This window comes from Poecilia formosa, unplaced genomic scaffold, assembly GCF_000485575.1.
Source record: "Poecilia formosa unplaced genomic scaffold, Poecilia_formosa-5.1.2 Scaffold53, whole genome shotgun sequence".
Taxonomy (NCBI): domain Eukaryota; kingdom Metazoa; phylum Chordata; class Actinopteri; order Cyprinodontiformes; family Poeciliidae; genus Poecilia; species Poecilia formosa.
In genome coordinates, this window is record NW_006799992.1 from 2278748 (window position 1) to 2305047 (window position 26300).

A 26300-nucleotide genomic window follows, 5' to 3' on the forward strand; every position below is an offset into this window, starting at 1 on the left:
TTACCTCAAAAACAAAAAAAAAAACTTTATTGTTTTATTCACAGTGCCCAAATGTATACAGAAACATCAGGTGAGCCATCCTGACATATTTTTACAGTCATTTTTGACACAAAGGGCTTCTATTGAAAGATTACACGCTGCACAAAATGTTAGTCCAGAAAGTAGACGCTTGAAATCCTAAAAAAATGAAACCGATCAATGTCCTTCTACTGCAGATATCCCAAGGTTTATAAAAAACGTTTAAAACTTAGTATATTTTTAACATGAAAACAGTCCAAAACAATTGAAGAAAATCAAACTTTGAATTGCATTATTTTAAAGCATTAGGTCAAAATCTTAGAAATGAACAGTGTATAAAATGCACAGTGCCTTGCAACAGTATCCACACCCATTGAATTTCGCATTTTGTCACATTGCAACCACAAATTTCAATGTATTCTATTGGGATTCAATGCGACTGGTCAAGAAAGAGTAGTGAATAAAACTGAAGTGGAAGGGAAACTATGGTTTTTAACATTATTTTAGACAAAACAGACAAAAAAAGGGTGTGCAATTGTAATCAGCCCCCTTAAATCTGATACCCTTAGAGATAATCTAGTGCAACCATTTGGCCTTGAGAGGACACCTACCTAATGCTAAAGAGCGGGAAGCAGAAGGCCACTGTTGAAAGCACAACTTCCTGTTTGAAGTCTGCTGAACACCGTGGGGGAGACAGCATAAATATGGAAGAAGGTGCTCTGGTTAGATAAGACCAAATTAGATATTTAACTAAACACTGCAAATACCTCTGCACACACCGTCCCTATGGTGGGGGCAGCATGATTTTGTGGGAAAAGCTTCAGCAACCACAGGAAAACTAGTCAGGGCTGATGAGAAGCTGAATTGAGATAAATACACTGAAATCCTGGAAGAAAACTTGTGATCGGCATGTGACTGTGCTCCTATTTCACGACGATAATCATCATAAACATGCAACCAGAGCTACAATGGAACGGCTTAAATCGAAGCACTTCCAGGTGTTAAAATGACCTAGTCAAAGTCTTAAATCCCAAGTCCAGTTAAGAACTTATAGATGGGCTTGGAAATAATGCTCGTGGAATCTGAACTTGAGCTATTTTGCCAAATAGTGAGCAAGCATTTCAGTCTCCAGTTGTGCACAGCTAGTCCAGAGATACCTCACAAGGCTAATAACGAGATACATTTCTGTTTATAAAAATATTGGCTGATGGGGCCAAATACAAATGCACACCACAGTTTTTAAATCTGTATTTGTAAAAAAGAAAAAAAAAAGCATTAAAGAAAACATCATTTCGTTTTTACCTCACTCACAATCATTTTGAGGTTTGTCTTGATCTAAAACAAAAAAACTCAAATTAAGTATATTACAGTTAGTAGTTGTAGCATTACACTATGTTTAAGTTTAGGATATATGGATACTTTTGCAAAGCCTCTTTTTTTTTTGAAGAGAGTGAAATACAAGAACTTAACAGAAATAAATGTGTCTGAATATCTCATGGCACCAAATTACAAATTTGTTGCAGCTTCACACTAAACTTGCACATTTTACTGGTATACACTAAGATGCTGATTTTAGTAAAGCTGATATTATTCCTGTATGTAAACACACAGAAGATATTAGTCCTGCTGAATAAAACCAGTATGGCTCAGTTACCCTGTAACAGTGTTCATTCTGAGAGGTATTCAAAAACAAGGCAGCCTGATGCTTGTTGCCTGGACCAGGTCTGCACTGACAGTAAATATATGACTCATAGCGAATAATCTGGAGCACTTGCTAGGTAGCGTATTCAGAAACCGATGTGTCACTTTGTTCCCGGCTCATAGCTGCTTTCGGGTTTGGAAGCTGTAAAAAAAAAAAAAATCAAAACAGGACTGAAACAGTGTTTTTCGGGTCACTTTCTGCTGCTCAAAGAGCCAACTGTGCTCTTTGATCAACTTAACCCCGTCGAGTGTTTACAGAAGCCTTTTTGTCTGTGTGCTTCCCCCGGTTGCACCAGTGCCGCTCGAACAAAGTGGAAATCTTAGCACAGCAAGCAGAGTGCCACTGTAAAGACATATATAGTTATATAACCGACATAAGCATACAAGCCAGAACTGTACACAGGAGTTTAACGTTATTGCACTGCACCTCTTAACTGGGGCAGATATTGCAGCTTGTATAACTTTAACCAAGCCTTTCTCGTCAAGCTCGTCATTTTATACCATATTCTGCTGGCAACAAATCTTAAATTCAACAACCTCTGGTATACAATATTTAAAGTAGGGAGGCAAACGTACATATATTCTATACTTGTATTTACAAATACCTGCTGTCAAAAGCCTCATCGTCACGTGGCTCAGTGCATCCATGGACGTTACACATATATTGCCCATAAATATCTTTTTAGCCAATGTTTATAGTAACAGGCAGCATATACTTTAACATTAAGTGAAGCAAATAAATACAGTTGCACATAGGAATTGGCCAGTGACCAGATCTAGATGATATTTAGCTTGAACAGTGATAGACTTCTGGAAACTCAACAGTCTGATAGCTTCCCAGTCAGTGAACAGACCAAAGCTGTTGCTGTTTGATTTATCCCATAGGTTTGAAATAAGATGGCGAAATAATGTCTAACTGGACTTGGATATTTTAGCTGCATGTCTGAAAACCAGTTGGATTTGAAAATTTGCTTTGCAGAGCCAACTACTAGAAGCAGTACTTTCCGATAACACATTTATCATCTTTTTATGCTTTCAGACATTAAAGGTAATAAGTTTACAAATAGAGGTTACACATTTCTATGTATATCACTAATATACGACTCATATTAGCGAGTGATGTTAGATACTAAAAAGTACTAAAAATTGCGTGTCCCAACAACTTTAACTATGTTTTTTTAATGGAAAAGAGCCTTATTTGATTTTTTTTTTAGCTCAATCACTTTAAAGAGATCTCTGATTTTCCAAGTTGGAATTCAAATTTCAGGTGGTGCTTTTGTTGTATTTCCAATCGGGACCTTGGAAAATCTGACTTTGGAGTTTAAATGGAATAAGAACACAGCATAAATGCTATTGTGTTTGGATTCACACTTTGGTGTGGGATATGTTACTTATTAAAAAAAGAGTGATAGTTAGCTATGTACAGTAAAACTGAGACGTCCCAAACAATGTCAGAGAAAGCACAAGAGGCGTAGGAAGCATTAAAAAAATGTTTTTTTTTTGTTTTCTGTAAGGAGAAGTCCGCAAACAGGGATTGTTTGGGCAGAAGGGAAGAAGATATTACAACAAAGTTGAACATGCTTAGCTTGGAAATGTTGGCAGCCCTTTGTAAATATCAGAGTGCAAATAATGGGCTACATTGTTCTCTAGAGCAATGGTTCTCAAACTGGAGTAAAAGTACCTCTGGAGTCAAGATGTAAATCTGGGAAACCAACTGAGACATGTTCCAGTTCCAGCCTATTATAATTTATTGTTAATGGGGGGAAGAATATTGCAGTATGAAATGTGATTTATGAACTGGTGCCATCTGCAAACACTCCCAACCCAATCCCAACATGACAGGGATTGCTATTCTTAAACTAACGAATATCAGTATTTTAAAATATTAATTATTATGATTCTTCCATGCTGTTTAGCAGCACTACTTAATGTAGACAGTGTAGCTAGTGAAAGGCCTTTAATGTTGTTTCAATAAATATGGTGTTACGATACGGTGGATTATGAAGTCAAGGTATGTGAGAAACTCCAAACTTCAATTGGCATTTTTGTTAATTTTCTCCAAGCATAAAGCTTGGAAATTTTGCCTGTTTTGCATTGTATTATTTACCAGAGCTAGCTGATTAATCCTTTTTGTTTTGATGATTTAACACAACAAACTTAAAAAGTCCAACTACTGTAGTAATACAGTTTTAAAATGTAGATAAAGATGGAGGTACTTGGAAAAAATAACATTTACTGAGGAGTTAAAGTTTGAGAAGCACTGCTCTAGGCCTTTCATAGCTATGAATAATAACTATTCTAGCTGCTAATATAGGATGCTAAAGACAGCTTAAAATATGAACTCTATAATAATTTTCTTTTTGCACTAAAATAAATGTAAACCCTGTTTAACAGCAACCCGTGCTTTTTACACAAGGTAGAAGGCTAAAAACATGTTTAGAATACTTTTACATTCTAATTAAATGAGAAATGGAAACTAGCTAAAAGCAGAATGGTCTACAGCACCGGCTATGTCAGAGCTATACAAACACAAAAATTGGAATTTGGACACAAAATCTAAATCAGTACATCCCCAGCTAATGTGTATTTTAAGTAAAGACATCAGTGTTTCTTAATCAACCTAAGAAATACAGCACACAGGACCTGTGTAAGAAGATGGAAGCATTGTTAGAACAAAAGCCTTACATAGCAGAGCTAACGTGTTATAAAAGTACACCAACACCTTGGCAATACTTCACAGTTCTGAGACGCCAAATCTGACCCTGATACTGAGTGAAAAAACAACCAGGAACAAGATGCTACAGTACTGAGTCTGTGTTTCAGTGCTGATATGGCTGAAGAACAAGAGGCAGAAATTTTAATATGAAACATATTGTTCAGAAAACCCTATTAATTTATTTTTTTTTTTTTAACTGACAGACCAAGCGGCTGTTAAGGCTTTGTTGTGTATGAGCTTGTAAAGTGAGGCTGTGATTAAATCCAGTTGGCTTTTAGAGAAAAGTGAGAAGAGTTACATTTTCAAGTGACTTACAGAGTACAGAGATAAAAAGGTTTTGGCATGTGAAGTGTTCAGGTTATCCATCACAGTATATACAGTTTATACAACTTATAATATGAAGATAAACCTTTTTTTTTTTTGTATTTGGCTCTTCAAGTTGGTGATTCAGCTCAACAATGAAACATCAAGCCGGCAACACTGACCTAAGCCACTTTTAGTGTGAGTCATTATTTAAATGATGATCTGAGTCAGTCTGACACCGAGAACATGCTGGATGCTAAAGTGTACAGTACCTCGACATAACGACTCAAAGCTTAGAGTTAAAAACGCACTTCAGTGAAAGGTAGACAAGTGAGATAAAGACATGAAAAAACATTGTACAAGAGTGCAAGCATTTTTAAATTTTAAAAACAACGAAGGATGTGAGGAGATTGTTATTCTGTCATATATTTTTTCAGCAAAGTCCAGCTGGTTTTTATATGTCTCTAATTTCTATTGTTCTTATCACTATTACGCCAACTAAACCCATGTTAAAATCCACATGTGAACCCTCAGTTAACACATGTTAACTAGTTAACCTTTTAGTCCTATTTGAGCGCAAAGTTACAAACAAAAGCATGTCCACATTTGATTTTCTTACTAAGATCATTCTGCTCCTCAGTGAATCCACTTCCATTTCTTTTTCTCCTGCAATGCTACATTCAACCACTGCTCCACCAGGGGGAGCTATACTTCTTTGTTTCCTGGCCACGCTGCCTTCCAGTGCTCCCACTGTAAGGGCAACCAGCTGTGGAAACAAACGTGCTGGAGAATAAACATGGATTTGGATTAAAACGTCTCCCCTCCATGTATGCTGGAGATTAAAACCCATCAGAGCAACAAGAGAGATATTATGGGATGTCCTCTGCCTCCTCTTGTCCTCCTTCAGGCTCAGGCTCTTCGGCATGGGGGTGAGTTTTTGTTTCTGCAAGTGTGTGTACGTATCTGAGTCGGCTCCAGCAAGCCTTGTTCTTGTGCAGGTGCCCCATCATTATTTGGCTGAGCATGCTGGGCTCAGTGAAGCGCTGCCACTCCTCAAACAGAGGCTCCACGATGTAGGAGATAAAACCTGAAAGATGTGAAACTCCTTAATAAGGGCTATTTAACGAGAACGCCTTGATAATTAAACAGGATTTACCAATCTGGATGGCTGGCACAGAGTCTGTCTGTTGGTCACACAAAGGACTGATCTCCAAGTCAAATTTCCTTTCCAGGTCACCTTCCAGGTCAACAAAGACAGAATTGATAAAAAAAAACAAAAAACAAAAAAAACAAAAACAGTTGCAACAAGAATAAACAGTGAAATAAAGTGCATAGAGTTGGCATTTTAAAATACACATCTTCTTCAGCACACCATAATACTAACTCTAGTTTGAAATCTGATATGTAAAAGTTTACTCACCCTGCCTATAAAATTCCTCACACACCCTCTCACTCCACTGCCTGCTCAGCTCCCACTCCCGACATGGGTTACACACATCAGCGCATTTCAGGGCAATCTAGAAGAAAAGAAGAGAAATGGATACAAACGTGTCACAACGATATGGAGGTCTACCATTATAAAGCTGTGTGAGAAAATTATCATTTGGATACCATACAGCTGAATCTACATGCTTGACATTACTTGAAGAGTGTCTGACGCGTATTTTTATCTGTAAATATCTCGTTTCAACAGTACATTTGAAAGGGAACGGGCAGTGTACCTGGAGTATGAAATGCCTGTGTGTGGCCAGCTGAAGGTCCATATCCTGGTTGTCCAGATGCTCTCGGAGAGTTATCAGGAATTCGTTTTGTCTGTTGATGTCTGTGGCCAAGATGAGAGAGCCCAGCTGCTGCTCTATGTCCTGCCTGTAGCGTGAAGGAAGACAAACCAATGAGCTCTGCTTCACCCGCTACAAGTTTCACACACCCTTTAACAGCTAAATGATCTTATTTTTTCATTCATGTGAAGACTAAAAGTAAAGACACATGATACACTTTTATTACTTTATCCAGTGGGAATTTCCATTGAGTTCTAATTTCATGTTAAACGTATTTATATGAAAAGAAAACCAACAGCAACAAAGAAAATAATAAGAAAAATCCAACCTTTAAATTTAGTGTGTTATTTCAGTGAGAGAGACTTATCACATACTTAGTAAGAGGAAAAAATACTCCCTCACACTAAAACTCCCCAAAAGGGATCATCTTAACTTCATGGGTGTCCAAGGTTTTTAGTGTACTGTGTTTGTTGAAAATAGATTTGCAATGTGCAAAACAGTAATATATTCCAAACATTAACGAGTAATCGGAAACCTTAAAGAACATTTCTAAAACCAAATCAATAAAATATTCCGATTAAAAATCAGACGATGTAAGACGTGTGTTCTTACGACATGTCGGCCGGCAGGTGGCTCAGCAGACCAGACTCTCGCAGCATGCCCACGGTGGATCTCCAGTGGTGGCTCTCCAGCACAGAGGTGTTCTGTACAGCAGGAATGTCATTCAGTCTCCGCGCCTCCGACACGAAACACACCACAGGTAAACCCAGATGCTGACACCCGTCCACCTGCTTGTGTTTACCTGGTAGAGGGTTGCCAGGTGGTGTCTGGTTTTAATGAGAAAAGGCTGGTTGACTCCAGGGTGATCCACGTCATGAGCTGCTGCCGCCATCAGACCCAGGAACACATCCAGAGGAGTCAGCTGCTCTGCCAGCTGCAAAACACAAATGTTCTAAGAATCTCCAAGAGAGATCCTTGTGAAAAACCTAACTGAGGAGTCGTTGCTAATCTAAATTTTTTTTTGCGTCTATTTTGTCAAACGTGCGATTTCTGGTTAATGTGAAGTTTATTTAAGTTGTCAAATAACCCAAAGTATGTGAGCAAAACCTTTAAACAAAACATGCCAAATTTGAAGGATACTACAAATAAGATTTTTTTTTTTTTTTGACAATTAGGAAGCAAGATTAGATTGGGCCCTTGTCCCACCTTGTTTGTCACGGTTACAGTAACAGTTTTTCATAATTGCTCTGACTTTACATTTGGGTGAGTTTAGGTTAGAAGCAATCCTGTTGTGTCTGTTTCTTGACAAGTGGAAATCAACACACACCTGCCTACAGTTCAATGTCCAATTTTCTTAGATTTCCCATTTTGAGAAATGGCTAAGAGAAATGGGATTTTTAGTCATGTCTTATCTACATCTCCAAATTTGGTTTACATCCAAATTGATCTCAAAAACACAAAACTGACGTCGTTACAGGTGGCCAAAGATCCAGCCTCATTATGCTATAGAGGGCAATAGAGCACATTGATTAGTGAAAATGCAGACTCGCTTTTTCTCAGAGAGTGTTTATCTTCAACATACAGGTTAGCGTGCCGTATTGAATTTCATTTAGTGCTTTTAACAAAACAGATTAATCACAAAGTGCCTCTTGGAGCAACAAAAGCAATTACTGAATAAGGGGAAAGATGCAGAGATGCTTAATCTAGTCAGAGGGCTTCAGAAAAATCTCTGAGCTCTAGATGGATGTGTCACTGAGTTCAAGTGAGCGGGAGACGTCCCTCTGGGAGCACAGCTAATAGATTATGTCAAGGAGAAGCTCAGGCCTGGTGAGGCTTTACAGTGTGGGCATGACAGGAAAAGAGTGTGTGTATGTTTTCACCTTGGTCTCTTTTATGTAGCAGTACATGGCTTGAGTAACGTCAGCAGCATGAACAGCATTATGATATGGATTGTGGGAATGGTAATCTTCCTGCACCATTCCTGCAAAACATTGTAAATGATCAATAAGCACCGATTGTAATAAAACAAATCTACAAGGTCTCTGTGTTTATTCTGGTTAGTTGAAACATATGAGGTACAATGCAGGCGTTAGTCTCATAGAATTATATTGGGAAATAGGTGAAGTGTTTGGTATTAAACAAAACATACCCACACTAAAAACACCAAAAATATAGCAACTCTTTCAGAGAATTTTATAAGGGTTACATTATTGCCAAAATGGTTCAGTAAAACTAAACAAAACAAAAAAAGTAAGAATTTGGTCATAAGTCTTTTTTCTTTTAGACATTTACGGCTCCACTTCTGGATTATTTATCACAATTATTTTTACTAATTATAATTGTTATTTATCTGGTTATGTTTTATTGGTTGTTGTAATCAATATTTTTACTGAATACATTTTGGTTAATTTTATATTTAGTGAAGCACTTTGGCCAGCTATTTGAATGCGCTACAAATACAGCCTCACTGTGAATGAGACTCTTTAAAAACGGTTTTAAAGCTGTCAACTGACAGTGATGTCAATTCAAACGCCGACTAGTGTAAACCAGGAAGTGGAAAAGATAAAGACATTATTTTAGCTGTCATTGGTGGAAGAGCAAACAAATTTCTAATAGCTTACCAAGAAACCTGTGTAGTTTAACCATGTCCAGCTGGAAGTGGTGAATCAGTCCACAAACATTGAAGAGATGGCACATCAGAGTCACAAGACTGTTACCTGCACAGATAAATTGTAAACGATGATTGTGTCTTCCAATCCATCAGACGATACAAACATAATCATCCCCAAACATAAAAAAGGCATATAGACTGGGATCATGATAAAATACATAACAGAATAAAGATCTAGGACATTGTTAAACTGACGGACGAGCAGTCATGTCAGACTAAAATAATCTCACCATTTGTAAGACGATCGAAGAGGAAAATGTCAAAGTTCCATGTGTCTACTTTTGAGAGCATGTGCTGTGAAGAAAGACATTTATAAGAGTTGATTTGTTATTCGCAAACGATCTTAAAAAAAAATTGTATGCGCGTCTTCGTTTGCGTGGTGTTGCGTTTTTGTGCCCTCACAGCTGCCTGTCCCAAGTAGTCATCATCCAGCAAGTGCAGGGACCCGGGAGTGTGAGGCATTAATCCCCTCAGCAACCTGGAGGCATGGCAGTATCTCTGGAAGCTTAACAGACGCTTCAGCTTTCTCCTAGTGCCGGACTCGACCTCCCCTGGCTGTGAATTTGCTAAATAAAAAAAAAAAAATAATAAAAAAACATGCATTTAAAAAAAATTGTAAAAGTCAAACCATCTTCATTGATGCATCATAATGTCCTTCATCTATCTATAAAATGATCAATACTTAAACAGTGGACAGTTTAAACCATGGCCTCATGGACGTCAACATAAAATATTTGAGTCAATGAGGAATCGTACTTTTCAGGATCCGCAGATCGATCGGCGGGTAAGAACCTCGTCTCTCAGCCAGCAACACACCAGCATGACCGGCGTTCAGCCTGCCATCAGCTATCAGAAAGAAAGATAAGAAGAGCCAGATATATTAAAAAAAAAACAAACAGCAAGAGTAAATAAAAAGATAGAATGGTAAAACAAATAGTGAAGTGTCAGTGGTGCTTTAAAAGGATAATATTGCTGCATGTACATGTATAAACTGATTTTATAAATCTTCATGCAGCAATCTTAGGTTTGTACATTTCTTGTCCAAGCCCAATATTTTCTAAGCAAGAAGTCTAATTAGTCAAAAAGGTACGCAAGTACCCGACAGTTGTTTTTCGATAAAACAACACAATGTGTACACAGATGTGACACTAAATTATATCATGTTTAAGTAGTGTTAGACATGATTTATTTTTTTAATTATTCAGAAATATCTCCAGGCCTTTACTTGCTGGGAAGCACTAGATTTAGGAACAAAAAAAACAAAAACATAAAACAGAGAATGCTGAAGAAAATATGAGCAATTCACACACCCAGAGGCCAGCGACAAACAAGATAAAACAGAATGAGGTCTCAAGTCATGGTACACACACACACACACACACACACCCACCCACACCCACACACAATCTTCACTCAAACAGTCTGAAAACTATGGGGATAATGAATAATTTATAGATCAGCAGTTAGGAACTGGAGCATAGTTTATCCCTAAGGTTGCCAGTTCACATCACCTCAGCGACCGCCGTTAAAAGCAGCTGGCAATGGCTTTGCTATCGCTGTGGCAACTGCCGGGACGTGCCGGAGCCCGCCTTCGAAGTGCAGCCTCAGAAAGCATTCAGCATGGAAGAAGCCAAGGCATCACTTTTGTCAACTTTGGAGAAAACTGGTACAACTTCCTACTTTGGCATGCACAGCAGCATGAACAAATACACAGAAAAGTGACTTATCGTTGTCAAGTGGCCTACTTTGGGCAACGAAAGAAGCAAACGGGAAGAACAGTTTTTTTTTTTTTAATTTAATCCAGAGCGTTGGCAGAGAAGACGAGGACAAAATACATCTTCTGGTAAACAGGCCAGAAACAGATCACACCTCCAGATTACAGACAACCGCATTCATTCACACAATCAGCCTCCCCCAGCTCTCTGTAGCACTTGATTCTTCTCCTTTCTCTGCTCCATTTTCCCCCCCAATTCTTCTTTTAGTTCTGGTTCCTGTGTTTACATCCTCCTCCTTCCATCTGATCCAATCCTTCCGTCTCGCCAGCCGCCTCTCTCCTCTGTCCCTTTCTCTTCCCTTAGCAGTAACTAGGTCATTGTTTTCATGCGGCACAGAACTGGGTCATTTACGATGAAAATGCGAGTCGATCAGAAAGTGTGCTTAAGGAAGCGCCAACGTGCCCAAACATTAACCCTCATTTGGTATGTGTACACACACTTACAAATGAGGTTAAATCCAAGTTTGAGAAGCAAAAACACGAGTGTACATTTGGCACGCATACTGACACGTGGAGCTGATCGAAATATGCGGGCTTCACTGTGTCTGTGGGTGTCAGTGGCACAGACACTGTTTTTATGTTTTTAAAATGATGCCATACTGAGCTATGCTAAAACTCAAATCTACATGCTGTGAATATACGGAAGCAGACGATGTTTTCTTCTGCCTGCAGCTGTGCCTGCTTTATTTACAGGCATATGATGCCCATATGTTGATAATAAACTATAAACATTTTTAAAAAACTATTGTGTAAAATATAGCCGAATCTGAGATTTATACACAATAAGAAGAAAACAGAACTTCTCATTTTCTTACTTTGACATTAAATCAGATATAAACTTTCCTAAATCTTATTGAGGTCAGCGAAGGCGGATAAATTATATTCCTGGAATATTAACTTGTTTCTCCACCATTAGCACATTGAGCAACATTGATTGATTGACAGCACTAAGATCCTTTTCCTGGCTCTGATTGGTTGTTTTTGTTATGGTCAAATTTGAAGCGATCTTTTTTTAAAAACTTTGGTCTATTTTTCAGTCCATGGCCATCATACTATGATATTGCTTGTGCATATTATTATATTCATCCTACAAATCTGGATTTTCCCAAATAATTAGTGTTTGCCTTGTACAATTACTGTTTTGGCTGCTGCTGCCGCCAGTCCACATGTGAATCGTGAGCTCAGCTGAAACACTATCATTAAATTACAGGTGATTTGAAGGAAATAGCTAGGCAGGTAGCAGAACAACTTTTGCTTTACGTTTTGTCCAAAAGCAACCAACTGCAACAAAACATGTTGAGAAAATCATTTGTCAATGCTTCATATCAAAACAGACAGTAAACATGCCAGTGTTAGCCTGGCAGATCACCAAACTGCTTCACATGGAAATATCATCAGCTGACCAAAATGTGAGTTCATAGAAGACTCCAGCTTTATGTGTAAAATCAGATGTAAAAACAAATTGTAGAATATCCTTCTGAAACTTGCTGTTGCTGACAAGAAAACAACTGCAGACTCACAGAATGCTAGTGACGACCAGGCGATCCTGATAAAATGTAGTCTAAAAGGTGGATAATAAAATTGCCAGGGTTAATTTTTTTTTTGACAACTTGTTTAAAGAAAAATCACTCCGAATTTACATTTAAGATTTGCATTTGACATGAAGAAGTTTTCTTTTATGTAAAAAAGAGACACAAAAAATTATTTTTCTGTTGAATTTTTTTCCCTCCAAAACCTGAACTTTGGGTCTCCTTAGTCGTTTATTATCCTGACCACATTAAATGTCTCAGTGACCATAACATCTGATTAAATCTCGCAGTACCTAGAAACAATAGGCCTACAATATCAAAAGCCTTTCACCCCTTTAAAAGAAATAATCACATGAGGTTATTACAGTTCAAGGGAAAGTCTGTAGAGAATTCTCCGTCCTCCACCTTATGAGTCACTGCAGGGAATTTCCCACAGAATTAATCATAATTTCAGCATAAAATTTCCTGTGATTGACAGATTACTTGCAATACCGCCAGCAGAGCTTGTAAGTGTCAAGACTAATGTGTCAAAGTTGACCATTTTCCTTTTTAAAACCTATATTCTTGGCTGAATCTGCATCAGTGTCATGGGGACAACTGCAGCTCAGCAGATGGTACCACAGCTTCATTTATTGGAAACTCCGGCTCCAACCGCCCCAAATCCCTCGTTTCTCTGTCTCATCTACTCAGCTGTCTTAACGCCTCCGAGCGTCCACCTACGTCATTCGTAAACATACGGCCAGAGGCACGCTTGTCAGAGTTAATCTGTCACACACGCACCTATGGACTTGTCAAATCTGCAAACATGAACACAAGCAGGACAAAAGAGGGAGATCTACTTTTAAGTTCTGCGTGAAACCAAACAAAAACCTGGAGATTAAATTGTGAATCTTAAAAATGAGCTGCAAAAAATGTCATTAAATTGCTATGAGGGAGAGAGATCTTTAACACTGTTAAGAATTTGAGTGGGTCACAAACCTTAAGCTATTATTGTCCTGTCTGAGGCAGCATGAACTGCTGCTTAGACGTATCTTCCACAAGCTTAACTCTGTTGTGAATTGTTATGGATTCTTTACCTTCCAGGTGTGTATTGCTGTTCCCTGTGACCTGCTTGATCTCTTTGACCTCGTCAGCCTCGTCCTGCTCTTCTTCCACCCAACTGTTGCCTTCACTCCTCTCCGCCCCCCGAGGGTCTCCCCTGCGAGCTCTCCAGGCCGCCCTGAGCTGCCGGATCAGAGCGGGAAGTTCCAGGGCCAGCGACAGGCCAGCACAAGTGACAGGGGGATTCCACACTCGTGAGCCAGGAGGCTCGTCGGGACAGACCCCGACACCGAGACCAGAGTCCTGCATCCTGAGATCTGGACCCCAGAGCCTCTCCAGTACTGGCATTGTAATACCACAAAGAAATGAACGGTGCAGAGACGAGAGGATGACGGTCACAAGGAGACATTGAAGAAGGAACGGCTCACTATCAGATTAGAATGACAGATAATATGGGGGGGCTAACTAAGACTGAGAAAACTCTGGAATCAGCGCCTGGAGAGATGGGATCAGCAGCATAGGGACAGATTTAAAGGAAGTAAAGCAATCCAAACAGAAGAGAAGAAGAGAAAAGTCCAAAAAACAAGAGAATAATCTGCCGGTATCCTTCTCTCTCTCTCTCTCAGAATCCAGAACTGATATTCTGCTCCCTCCTTCTGCCGCATAACTACTCATCTCCACGGTCCCACTCAGTCTGTGCTGTTGAGTCTAAAAGCCCCTCCTTTCTCAGCTCTGAGCTCACTTACATGCTCTCAACCAATACGCTGCTACTCAAACATGCTGCCAGCCCGACTAGAACCATGCACACAAATTAATGCTTTCCCCACACATTTGCCTTTCTTGCAATAATTTATATAACATCAATCAGACAATTAAAATCGAATAAGAGATTAAGTCTACCGTTTTACGAAAATATTTGATCTAAAAATATAGAAATGCAAACACCAGGATGTGCATTAAAATGTAAATGTCACCCCTTCCCCAAACCTGTTTTGCTAAACTCAAATTGAAATATATATATATATATATATATATATATATATATATATTATATATATTCAGTTCATTGTTTAAAATAAAAAGACCTTTTGTTACTTCAGATAGACTTAAATATATAATTCAATTTAAAGTTGCCATTTGAGTTTACTAAAAATTGTGCACTGACAGCAAGAACACATTGAGGCACTGAAGAGTGAATATCAACTGCAGGGTTTCACTAAATATAAGGGAATTAAAACTGCACAGAAGTACAAAGCTGATGCTGTTTCAAATGTATTTGGGTTGATGACAACCCAAAAAGGCACAATAGTTGAGGGGATGAGCAGAAGTAAGCACACACTGTTGACTTCTGAAAGGTGATGGAGGAGATTCTGAAGCATTTGAGTTATAAGGGCTTCAACCTAAGGCAGGGTTACTTCAAACATTACTCTCCCTCTGTGTGTTTTATAGTTAGCCAATTTTATTTGAAGTACAGTTCTCAGATATTGCTTATATATGTTGCCCCAGGAGGAGAGATGTGTTCAAAGAAAGGAAAACGAGAATACAGATGAAAACTGACAACACATGAACCTGCTCAAAAGGTTCATGTGTTGTTTTATGCTTTATGTGATGAGGGGATGTTTCATCTTGATTAAATTACAATTTACATCAAAATCAAAATAAACAGAAAAAAACTGACAATTACATGATGTTCAACTGTAAACAATGTCTAAAGTTAGTAAGTTAAACACTGATTGAATGGAATAAATGGAGTGAAATTCATGAATGAAAAAACCCCAATCGTAATCTTCAGCAAGACTGTTAAAATTGCACGAAAATAGATTTGTTTTTGTTTTTTTATTTAAATCAGCAGACCTGCTCCACAGTATGGACCACAGTGCAAATGACGGTCAAGTGCAGACAAATGTGCTGGCACACTCACTGACGTACGCACTCAGCCATTCACATGGCCTTGAACATCACATGTCAGATGCAAGAAGTCAGCAACAAGAAATCATTCTAGTAAAAGCTGTAAGACAAAGAAACAGCCTGGGAAAAATGGAAAAGGGAGCAGGGAGATCATCTAAAACACATGGCAACATATAGTTGTTTGTAATTGATTGGTCACAACTCTTACGATGAATTTGTTGCTTTCTGTGCAGTTTATGGGAATAGTCAGACAACTAATCAAGTAATCTAGTCAAACAAGATTTTTCATATCATACCTGTGACTTGATGTTTTTGTCCTCGCACTTATTTCAACTCAGTACTTAAATAATAATGTTCAAGATTAAAGACAGACACATAAAAATATACAAGAGATTTCACAAAGTAAAGAAGATCATAAACAGCATAAATTCAATGCAGTTGAAAAATGCTAACTGCCAGGAAAGAAAGAAAGAAAGCAGATAACGAGGTCGGTGGAAGTTTTGTTTAATAAACTCAGGCGAGGAGAGGACTGCTGGCTCCAAAGCTATTTTTGCAAATCCTTCCTTCAAAGACTAAACATGACCGTAATAGTTGCTAAAGACAGAGAAGCTTACACAGATGGGACGGTGTGTTGATTCATTTGTTTTTGGTCCACGTTTAAACCTGAATTGGTCACACTTCTTGACAGGTCAGGGCAACAAATTCAGCCTTTAAAAAACTATGTTAATGTGCTCTTGCAAGAATGTGCACATTTTAAAACTTAGGTGATATACAGGTTTTATCTTCCAGTACTTTTCAGGCTTTACATCAATAACATTCTTAACCCACACTTTAGATATTGGTTAAAAACTTAAAAAAAACTCATGTCTGTTTATGCAGATTACATATTTAGGAGTTTGCTGAATGAATTAAGCCTTTGGGAACCGAACTCTACGTTTTTCCAAATGGAAAACTGTCCTCGTCACTTTCTGTCCTCCAGAACGGTTCGGACAGTTCTGGGCCTCCAGGGACCAGTGTCCTGCATGTTTTAGATGTTGCTCGGCTAAACCCTCATAATTTAAATAAAGATGCTACAGCAGGCTCTTGCTGAACTTGGTGACATGCCAAAGAGATAATTCAACTATCTGATTCTGGTGTTGCGGAGCAGAAACACAGCCAAACTATAGCTGGGAGAAACTGAATGAGCTTCTACTGGAGCTGTTTTGTCATGAGCTTTTGCTGGATTCACTTGATGTTTATTTTTCAACTCTCCTCCTTTGAAATACTTTGTAAGCCACTAATACAGGAGTTTTTCTGCCTCATAAATGTTCCCTTCTGTCAGTGTAACGCCACAGGAAGATATATATTCATCATGCGTACGATCTCTATTGGCAGAAGATATATCAGTGAGTCATGTAGCTCAATTTGGATATTTAATAGATTAAATAAACGTTAAAATAATTAGTTGTAAATTGCTTAAAATCCCTAAGAGAAACCAAAATACCCTCATACGATGCATATATGTTAAATTTCAAAGGATCTCTTTCTTAGCAGAAACCAAGTTTTATTCATGATTTTATCCACACAGTTTTCTAGCACCATTTCATTCTGCATCCTGCTGTGAAGGTGAAGATGATGTACACTTGTTGGAGGTCATCTTTGAATTGTGCTTGAAAGCAACTTTTAAGTTTAAACACGTCGTTTGAGGTAACACAGTTGTTGTTCTCGCCGTTTAGTTTGATGTGACTCTTCGTTGTTTATGTCACAGGAAACCATTTTTGGTGAACAAGTAGAGCTTTGCAGCCATAAGAAAAAACATGCTGACATCTTTTTTCTCTCTCTCTCTCTTTTTAGATAAATCAGACCTTCAGCAGAGGGTCTTTTGAAATACTCATATTTGTGAACATTTCCACATTTTGACACATTACAACCACAAAATGAGCAAAGTAAATGACCAAAGTGTTGTGGGCATTTATATTCAGCCATCCAGAGTCAAACTTTATTTTTCTGCAATTACGTGTCTCTCATATAGGTTGTGGCGAGAGGCAAACAAGACCTCCTAAGGCAAGGGTCAGCAACTTTCACAACTCTTCGAACCATTTTTGCCTTTGGTCCAAAATGTTTGGTGTGACAATAGCTATATAAATGTTCAAAACAAAGTAGCTCATTTTTTAAAAAAAATATCTGGAATAGCAACTTTCTTTAGATTTCCGAATAAAAGAAAAACAATCTCATTTTGTTTTTACAATAAAATGAGATTGTTTTAAAATAAAGAATATCAAAACTTTTACATGGTTTCGTTTGCCTTCACGATGATGCATCACAAACACAAATCATACAGTTTGTGTTTGTAATGCAAAAAAATCTGGAAATGTCTGCCCTCTCTCGCCCATTAATTTAAAGATCTATTTAAAATTTTGCACACTAAATTCACAAGATCCAAGTCTGTGGTTTGGAGTTACAGCTACCGTATTAGTCTACTGACCTAAGTCCTGGCACATTGCAAAATGTACTCAAAGACAAAGTACATGCAAAACACGTGCACACTGCCTGGGCATATTATGAGTATATACAGAGATTGCAAGTGTATGTTTATATGTTTCACCTAGATATTATGCTGGGTAAAAAAGGTAAGTGAATCCACAGCAAACTACAGTGTGTGGCACACAGTGTGTATTTCACTTTTGCACAGACCTGTTCCAGGGCATCAAAAGTTCTTATCCAGCATGCGAACCTGTATGACATTCTGCTCCAACCATTTAAATGCGACACCTCCACACCTCTGTGGCAAAGAGAAAGATGGAAGAAGACAGAAAAAAAAAGAAGAGAGGCCTACGTTAGTATTGCTTTTGCTAAATGCCTTCAGAGACCGACAGTGACCCTATGAACAAATTAACTGTGTGCTAAAACTCATGAGAGAGCTTTCTTGCACTCATGTGATGCCTGGGAAGCAGGGACAACTTCACCCAGGAGCTGTTATATTTATTCTTTAGAGTGCTATTACTTTAAGCCAAATTGTTAATGTGTAAAACATCAATAATTTTAGGTGTTTAACCAACTTTTACTTATGACCTTCTTTAATTAGGTTAAAATCTATAGCTTCACTGCAGCATGATCCAATTCTGAGTGCACACAATCAAATGTAATGTTTTACATTGCCAAAAGGAAATCCAGTTTAATTTAAAATATCCATGTCATTCGTCACGACCTCAGGGATTACTAGAAACTGAGTGAAGAGCTGCACTTAGTGACCCTGGCATCTGCTGTTCCTGTATCAACACGCCTGTGTTTGGGCCAATGACAGTGGAAAAAGTGGGTCAAGCGGCACAGTGCCACACACTGCCAATGATCTGCACATTAATCACATGCTTCCACATGCCTCAGCCTCTTGGACAGTGGGCTTTTTTTTTTTTGTGATTCAAAGGTGCGTTTGTAATCAATTCAAGTCACAAGATAATTATGGTTTTATACTTCCTGTAGCAAATTCTGATAACAGAATACAGAAAGCAAAGAAAACAGGACACAGGTTACAACATCCTATTCAGTTCACTTACAAGACAATATATGAATATCTATAACACTCTTATAGAAAAAGACTGTGAATCAAAGTGACGTTTTCTCCAAAATACGCTTTGAATTTAAGCTTTGGAAACATCCTTACGTTTGACCGATCTTATAACAAAGTCTATTTAATTTCGACCTTGATTTTATAAACCTTCCACAGCTGAAACTAGAACTTCATGATGCTGCTCTTTGACAGAAAATTTGTAAAGTCCTGTAGAACAGAGAAATGCTTATTTCTTGTGAACAAGGGTTTGTTTGTCTTTGAGTTATGATGTTGCTCACTGTATCCTGATTAAGATCAGGTTATTATGGATCAAGTTCTGTCTTGCACTATAAGGAGACTTGGCTTGTAAAAGTAGTCATTCCATTTTATGTCCCTCTACAATCTCAAAATAAAATTTTCTTATTCACAAACTTAAAATAACGTGTGTTTTTTTTTCACTTATTATACCCTTTACACTAAAACCCTAAAAGAGAATCCAGTTCAATCAATGGGCTTCAAAAGTCACCTTGTTAGTTAATACAGAAGAGCATTCATCTGAAAAGCAGCCAAGAGGCCCCTTGGTAACTCTGGAGATACTGCAGAAAGCCACAGCTCAAGTGGGAGAACCTGCTGGATGGAAAATTATGATGGTAGTTGGGACTTCCACATAACTGGATGTTATGGGAAAGTGGTGAGAAAAAAACATTAACACTATAAACCAAAAAGAAATCCAATTTGTATTTTGACACAATCTTTATAGGAGACATGGCTAGTACGTGGCAAAATGTGTTCTGGTAAGATGACACTAAATTGGTAATTTTATATGCAAAGCACTATGTAAGGCTGCACACAAACACTGCACACGACCCTGAGCGCAATATCCCCACCATACAATGTGGTGGTGGCAGTAGCATGTAGTACTGGAAAGCTGCAGAGATGATGAGAAAATTGGTGGCGCTAAATACGGGGCAGTCATCTTCCAGAAACACAATCAATAGTTCAGCCAATTGAGGATCGGTGACTTGAAAACTGATGTTCAGAGATGCTCCCCATCTAAAACTGAGCTACAGCTGCCTTGCAAAGCAAGATTTCAGTTTGTCGATGAGTGAAGCTAGTTGTCAACACTCTCTCGGGGGACCAGAACACAAATGCATGTCATAGTTTATGAACTTTTTATTGTAAAATGTTTGTACATACCATCAGAGACAGTCCCCCCCATCCCAACAGGACCTCAATAACACCCTTAATATTATAGTGTAATGTATTTGGCGGTGTGCTTCCCCTATTATAGGGGAAGCTATTGTGAGGACCAGTGAAAAATTTAAATTCATCATAGGTCATGTAAAATAATAGCTAGTAATGGCTCCCATAACTAAAACATTTTGTGCATGTGAATAGTAGATGAAGGTGAAAGAGGACTGAGTGCACTGAGCTGGTGTATTTTAGCCACATGAGGGCAGACATGCACACACACTAGTATTTTGACTGTAGGCTGATAAACTCACTGGGCCAGTGAACATCCAACAAATCATCCGTTATCCGCTAGTGTTCAGTCTCAGCCCTCCAGAGGAAGACCCATGTACCTTGAGCAGGAGGATCTACATGTGAGCTAGCACACACTGTTTACTGGCAGGCAGGAAGTGGGCGGATGGAGGAAACCCAGACGCAGTGACTGATCACTCATCCTCCCCACGTGGTTATGGCATGTTTACAGGACAGCAGCCTGGGGTTTTTTCCTCTCTATTCGGATGCAGTGTTATTCATATCAACCTACCATCAGAACTCTCTGCCCGCTCTTTTGTGTGCTTATGTTATACAGAGTCATTCAAACTAAAGCTATGTCCTCAAAAATGTTCATGAAACATATTCTCATGTAAAATATGAAGCGCTAACCCAATCGCTTTACCTTCGTAAGTTTAAATTATCCTACTAATGTTGCATCTTTATACTTTTAGATTAATATAACGAGAATAGATTATTTCATAAGTGTACATTTTTGACATAACTCTGATTCCTTAAATGTCTCACAACTAAAGGCTAGCTGTTCAGGCATAGTAAAATCTGTTACTTCTGCACCTTTGGTCAGCCGGCTAATAAAAAAACAACTACAACTTTTACTTTTGACGCACTTAAAATTAAGACAAATTTGGTTGTTTGAAATATTAATCAGAGTTTTAAACTACAGTTTGCAAGCTACAAAATGCCTGGTCAGCTTTTCAAACAAAAGTACACATATTTATGTTAGATCTTTGTGATTATAGTGGAATCATAACAGTTTCACGCAAGAATATCATGACAATCTGATAGACAGTTGTGAAATGAGTTTAATGAAAAATGATAGTGTTTAAAAGTCATCATGTGGAAATGCATGTCTTCTGGATAAAAGTAGGAAAAATTGGCAGCTAATATTTAACAATTAATAATTTATCAAGATTGTATTTATGAAGAAATTTGAAAGAATTTCTGAAAAAGAGGTAATTTTTCTTGAAATGCCATACATACCCTAAATTACAGAATCACATATACAATCTTTATATATATCCTTTCTTAAGCATAAAAATTTCTATTTAGACATTAGTTGATGTTTGTACCAAGAACTGTCACATAAGTAAACACAAAGAGCAAATCTGTCTTGTTTTATATAAAGTGCCTGCCCTCTGTTTGCATGTTTTCTGCAGCATCTACGCTGCAGGTAGACTGCTGTAAAGCTGTCAATACACTGACGTGACCCATTGCAATAATAATAAACAGGGCCTGCTTTACCTTGTTAGAAAATGAAGCAAATTAAATAAAAATATTAACTTGCCATATATAACCTTAGCAAAAAGGTCATAATGGATGTGAAGCATGCTGCTATAAAATACATAAGCTTATAAATACGATAATATCATAACGCTTTATAATATAAGGACAAGGATGTAACTTGCTGAGAGCATTATAGATTTAAGTTACCTCGTATCATTGTACAGACTTCACAGGTCATTAAAGTCTAACAGTTATTGTCTATGGGTCTCAGCAGTACCTTCACAATAACACAACACAGTTACTTGTTTCCAGGCACAGCTGTAAATTGGCAGTTTCACATACCTCGACCATTAAACAGGACATTTAACCATCCCGACTGCTCGCAGAGAACAAGTGAAGGCGACGGAATCTGGCGGCGTGTTTTCATGTCAGGAGAAACGCAGGAGAGCTCCGCATTCAGCAGGAGGAGAGCTGACGGAGCCCTAGCTGACACCTGTTTATTATAAAGCCAGCTGTTTCATGCTCCTCTCGTTAGTGACCTTGTTCACCCTGTGTGGGAGCAACAGGAGACTGTTTAAAGAAAACCCTAGCGGTGTTTTCTCCCGCAGCGCCTGTCCGCGTGCTCTACGTGTGTATTTGATCATGAGCTGAACCGCAGAGAGCGGAGAGGGGAGGGGCTGGTTGTAGCACCAGGGGGGCGGGACTTAAGATGGAGTGGACCAATCAGAGATCGGCAATGTCACAGCTTTCATTAAGATTGGTTGGTTAGAAATGTAGGTAAACAACATGGTTTGTATTATGATTACTACACTGATAAGATTTACTGAAGGTTTATTACCTTAATTAATTACAATTGAAAAGTAAAAGAAGCAAAACCAAACCATTAAAAGAATAGTAAAAAAAAAAATTAGCCATCACGAAAAAACAAAGATTGAAGACAAGTTAAAAATGATCTGATAAATGAATGTTTTACCTTTAAGGTGAAGAATTGTAAAGGTTTCAGGAAGTTGATTTTAGAGCTGTGAAAGAGAAATTAAATGATGCCTCAGTATACAGATCTCTGGTGCCCAAAGTGGTCTTCATGGTTCATTTTTGACATATGAACCGTAACCATAAACTTTTTATTCAAAACCAAGATGCCCTACCGCCTTATACCAATGATTACCAAACGTCTCATTTTAAACCATCTACTTCCTGATGTTTTTCAGTACACTGATAGGAGCATTTTGGATGAGCAGCAGCTGTCTGATTGACTTAATGTCATTTAGGACAAAGTCCATGACGATGCCAGTCTTACTTGTTCTTTTGCATGCGCTTTAGCCTTGCTGAGTCTAGTTATATAAAACTGCAATAAGTTCACCAAGACCAACCCAAATTGCTAAAACTTTAAAAAAAAAATTCTGAAACTTAATTTTTCCACACACAAAAAAAGAAAAAGATAGATCTTTAATTTTAAAAAAAAATGTTTCTGAGCTTTTAATCATCCTTGACCTCCCAACTAACTGGATAAATAGATGGAATTATAGATGGGTTAGGTGTAATAAAGAGCAATAACACAAAAAATAAGTATTGAATATGCTTATTAATAAGTTTGAGATTACAGTTTAGACAAATTAGTACAGGAAGGTTAGTTCTTCCATGGTTTCTATGTGATTGTCTTTGTGGACAAATTACTGATGCTCAGATTTTAATCTGCATTTGGAGCAAAGGTCAACATCTCAGGCTGTTTGTGCCTCGAGGATTGGAAGTACTAAAATAGAGGACAGACACACTTCTCTGAGGTTTTTAAAAGTCTCCATAATAAATCTTTCACAATTTTCAGTGAATACTCAGACTGTTAATAAAGATCTTATTGTTTAGAAATCTATTCTCTGAGGCACAACAACATCACATGGATATCACTAACTAAACCATATCCAGAAGCAAGTGTACACCCAGTTTTGAACAGTTGGGTCTTTCTTTAAGGTGTGAATTATGAAACTGATTATATCAAGGCTTTATGAACTATTTTATCTGAAGCAAGTTTTGAATGTTTTTTGTCTGTTTAAATATTTATGCACTTTACTTTCTATGCCATGTGGCATAGGTAAATGACAGACAATTCCCTGCACAGTTTAGGACCTTCTATGAAGGTCACTGAGGAGTGACCTCCACAGTCACTCCTCAGTGACCAGAGGAGTGACTGTGGAGGTCACTCCTCTAGTCACTGTGGAGTAACCTCCACAGTGACCAGAGGAGGTTACTGTGGTCAGACAGTGTTACGACCTTGACAGGCAATGCCTGGTCTGCAACAGTGTTTGCAACACATACCGTGCTTTGTAACATTGTGTGCATGAGGTAATAATTGGAATTCCCTTCACATGCCTTCAAAGCTATGAGATGTTACTCTCTTCACTTACAGAATGTCTGCCTTCTCATGGTCCTAAGGGTCTGGTCCGAACTGGGGAAAAGATCTTTTCAGTAGGTGGCCTTCTTCTGCCTGGAACCAGTTGCTGAATCTCTCAGGTGTCCAGGAGCTGGTGTCTCTGAACACTTAGAAATGTATAAATCACCTGGAAATAATGCTCCAGATGCTTTTGAAATGCATACTCACTTTTATTGTATGAATTAATGTTTGAAAATAGTGTCTAAAACTACACATGTTGCTGTGTTTTCAAGGATCCTCGTGCAAAGATATTTTTAACCTCAGTCTTTCCTGATTAATCAAATCTGAAAGGAAATCAGGATGGTACTTAAGAAAATAACACAAACAGAAATACAGTTTTCTAAAGCCCGACAGCATTGTGGTCATCAGTGTTAACTGTGTTACGTAACTTGTCCCCAAACACATGCATATTGAACATTCTTTGGACAAACAGGTTGTAAAATAATTAAGAGGACATTTGTAGATAATGGCAACATGTTGTATGCATTACGATCTGTAAAACAAAATTGTTGAGTTGATTGGTGCAAGAAAAAGAAACCCATATTTGCTTAGTGCTCATTGGATGATAATGTGGCCAAATACAGAGGGATGATATTTGTGCATTTAGTGCTGCCACCTAGTGGAAATGAAGAGTGTTCCTTTCTTTTCGTTTTTTTAATGTTTTTTAAACCAAAACGCCCTTAGTCTAATCAGTTTTGTTTTATTTTTTCCTGAGCACTTTTTAGTTACGTGTAACCATTATCATTAATAAATAGCGTGTTGTGTCTGCCTGGGCATGACTGGGGTTTGCTTCTCTCTCCAAAAAGTACAGAGGCCAACCTTGAGCAAAAGCAGTTTGTGAAACCCTTACCGTCTCCATTTATATATTGAAAACTCTTCAAATAAAAAGCAAAAGATTCAAAGTGGAAGTATTTTTTAATTTTTAATGGCCCTGAGAAGTTTCAGAAATGTCTTTGCAGAATGATCGCATGATGGGAGGCATTAAAAGAAGAGCCTCTTTTACATATGCTAAGCAGAAAAGAAAATTGCCTCTTGTGCTATGTTGTAAGATTTTGTCTTTTCTGAAAGGGATGACACACGACAGACTAAAAAAAAAAAAATGTTATTATACATGATGCGTTTGCAGAAAAAAAGAAGGCTTTTATTAAAGACAATAGATCAGAGTTTCTCTGGAACAACCTGCTGCTATGTACAAAATTTACAGATTTTAACTGTATTTAGGGAAAAACAAGCAACGGGAAACATTTGGCGTAAAACAGTGCAAATGTACTTAAAACAAAAACAACTTTAAAAACTGCATACAACAGACTTCTCAATATTAATCTCCACGATTTTCCTCAAATATTTCTGCAAATATGAAGGTAGGTAGACAAAAGTCTGCCTGCTTCAGTATTTGATCACATTATTATTATTATTATTATTTTTTACAAACAATAAAATATCTATGTACAAAAATGGAAGCATTATCTGAACCTCTATTTATAGTAACAGTTTTGAAAAGGTTCTCAATCCCAACACATAACAAAAAAGAAAAGTTAAAAAGACGTACTCAGTAGTTTCTGCAGAAATCTGTTAAGAGGCTTGTTCATCCTTAATGAACATCCTCACAAGTGACGTGGCATGAGTTTAACTAGTTAATAAATGGCGACGACCCTGGCTGCGTCTGGCGTGATGGGAAACCTGCAACAGAAGAACGGGGTTAGTATTTCTGAGGCAGACGCGGGTGGGGAGAAGGGAATTTGGGTTGTAACTGTGAAAACGTACAGGAGGCACATCTGGGCTGCCGAACGGAGAGAGTTCCAGTGAATTCTCTTTGTCTGAGGAAGTGTTGTGACGGTGCTGAGCAAACTTTGTCTTTAGTGCCCGAGCAATCAGAGCGGCGGGGTCATTCAGCAAAGCAGTATCGCACTTACTGCTTCTCCTCCTGACTGGAGTGCCTCCTGGTGATCTGTAGAGAAAACGGGCTCTAATGTTTAACACAGAGCAAGTTTTCTGCAGCAGTTAAACAAGGAGTGTAGTGCACGCAAATACTTCAGATTGGAACTTTCAAATTCAAGAACTGCTTTTCTCAAGGTCCTTTTAAGATACCTTTGGTGGAACATCAACTCAACTTTTCTCTGCTATCTAAAGAAGGTGTTGTGGAAATAATGCAATTTATTCTATTT

The 26300-nt window shown here is 38.1% G+C and overlaps 2 protein-coding genes across 7 annotated transcripts in view; both read right to left on the bottom strand.

Annotated features, from left to right (window-relative positions):
* LOC103138674 (cAMP-specific 3',5'-cyclic phosphodiesterase 7B) lies at positions 1 to 22367 on the bottom strand. Of its 3 annotated transcripts, XM_007552976.2 has the most exons (13): positions 22053 to 22142; positions 18140 to 18200; positions 9944 to 10033; positions 9590 to 9753; positions 9418 to 9481; positions 9138 to 9233; positions 8397 to 8497; positions 7319 to 7450; positions 7129 to 7220; positions 6460 to 6604; positions 6159 to 6255; positions 5895 to 5975; positions 1 to 5825 (listed from the first exon to the last, which is right to left on the bottom strand). In XM_007552976.2, the coding sequence occupies exons 1-13, from the start codon at positions 22071 to 22073 to the stop codon at positions 5608 to 5610; spliced, it is 1362 nt and encodes a 453-aa protein (XP_007553038.1). In that variant the 5' UTR covers positions 22074 to 22142; the 3' UTR covers positions 1 to 5607. The 3 variants fall into 3 exon arrangements, with proteins under 3 accessions (XP_007553038.1, XP_007553036.1, XP_016527410.1); XM_007552974.2 differs by lacking the exon at positions 18140 to 18200 and having other exon boundaries at positions 22053 to 22367; XM_016671924.1 differs by lacking the exons at positions 18140 to 18200; positions 22053 to 22142 and adding an exon at positions 13567 to 14363.
* The window catches only part of mtfr2 (mitochondrial fission regulator 2), a 10569-nt gene continuing 5009 nt past the window's right edge, over positions 20741 to 26300 (bottom strand). For 2 of the 4 annotated variants that reach the window (XM_007552979.2, XM_007552977.2), the window contains exons 7-8: positions 25900 to 26083; positions 25250 to 25815 (exon numbers count right to left, since the gene is read on the bottom strand). In XM_007552979.2, the coding sequence (XP_007553041.1) occupies positions 25762 to 25815; positions 25900 to 26083 (238 nt within the window). In that variant the 3' untranslated portion in view covers positions 25250 to 25761. Of the gene's footprint in view, positions 20752 to 25039; positions 25816 to 25899; positions 26084 to 26300 lie in introns of those variants that run through there. The other 2 variants (XR_001662229.1, XM_016671925.1) reach the window with 2 other exon arrangements.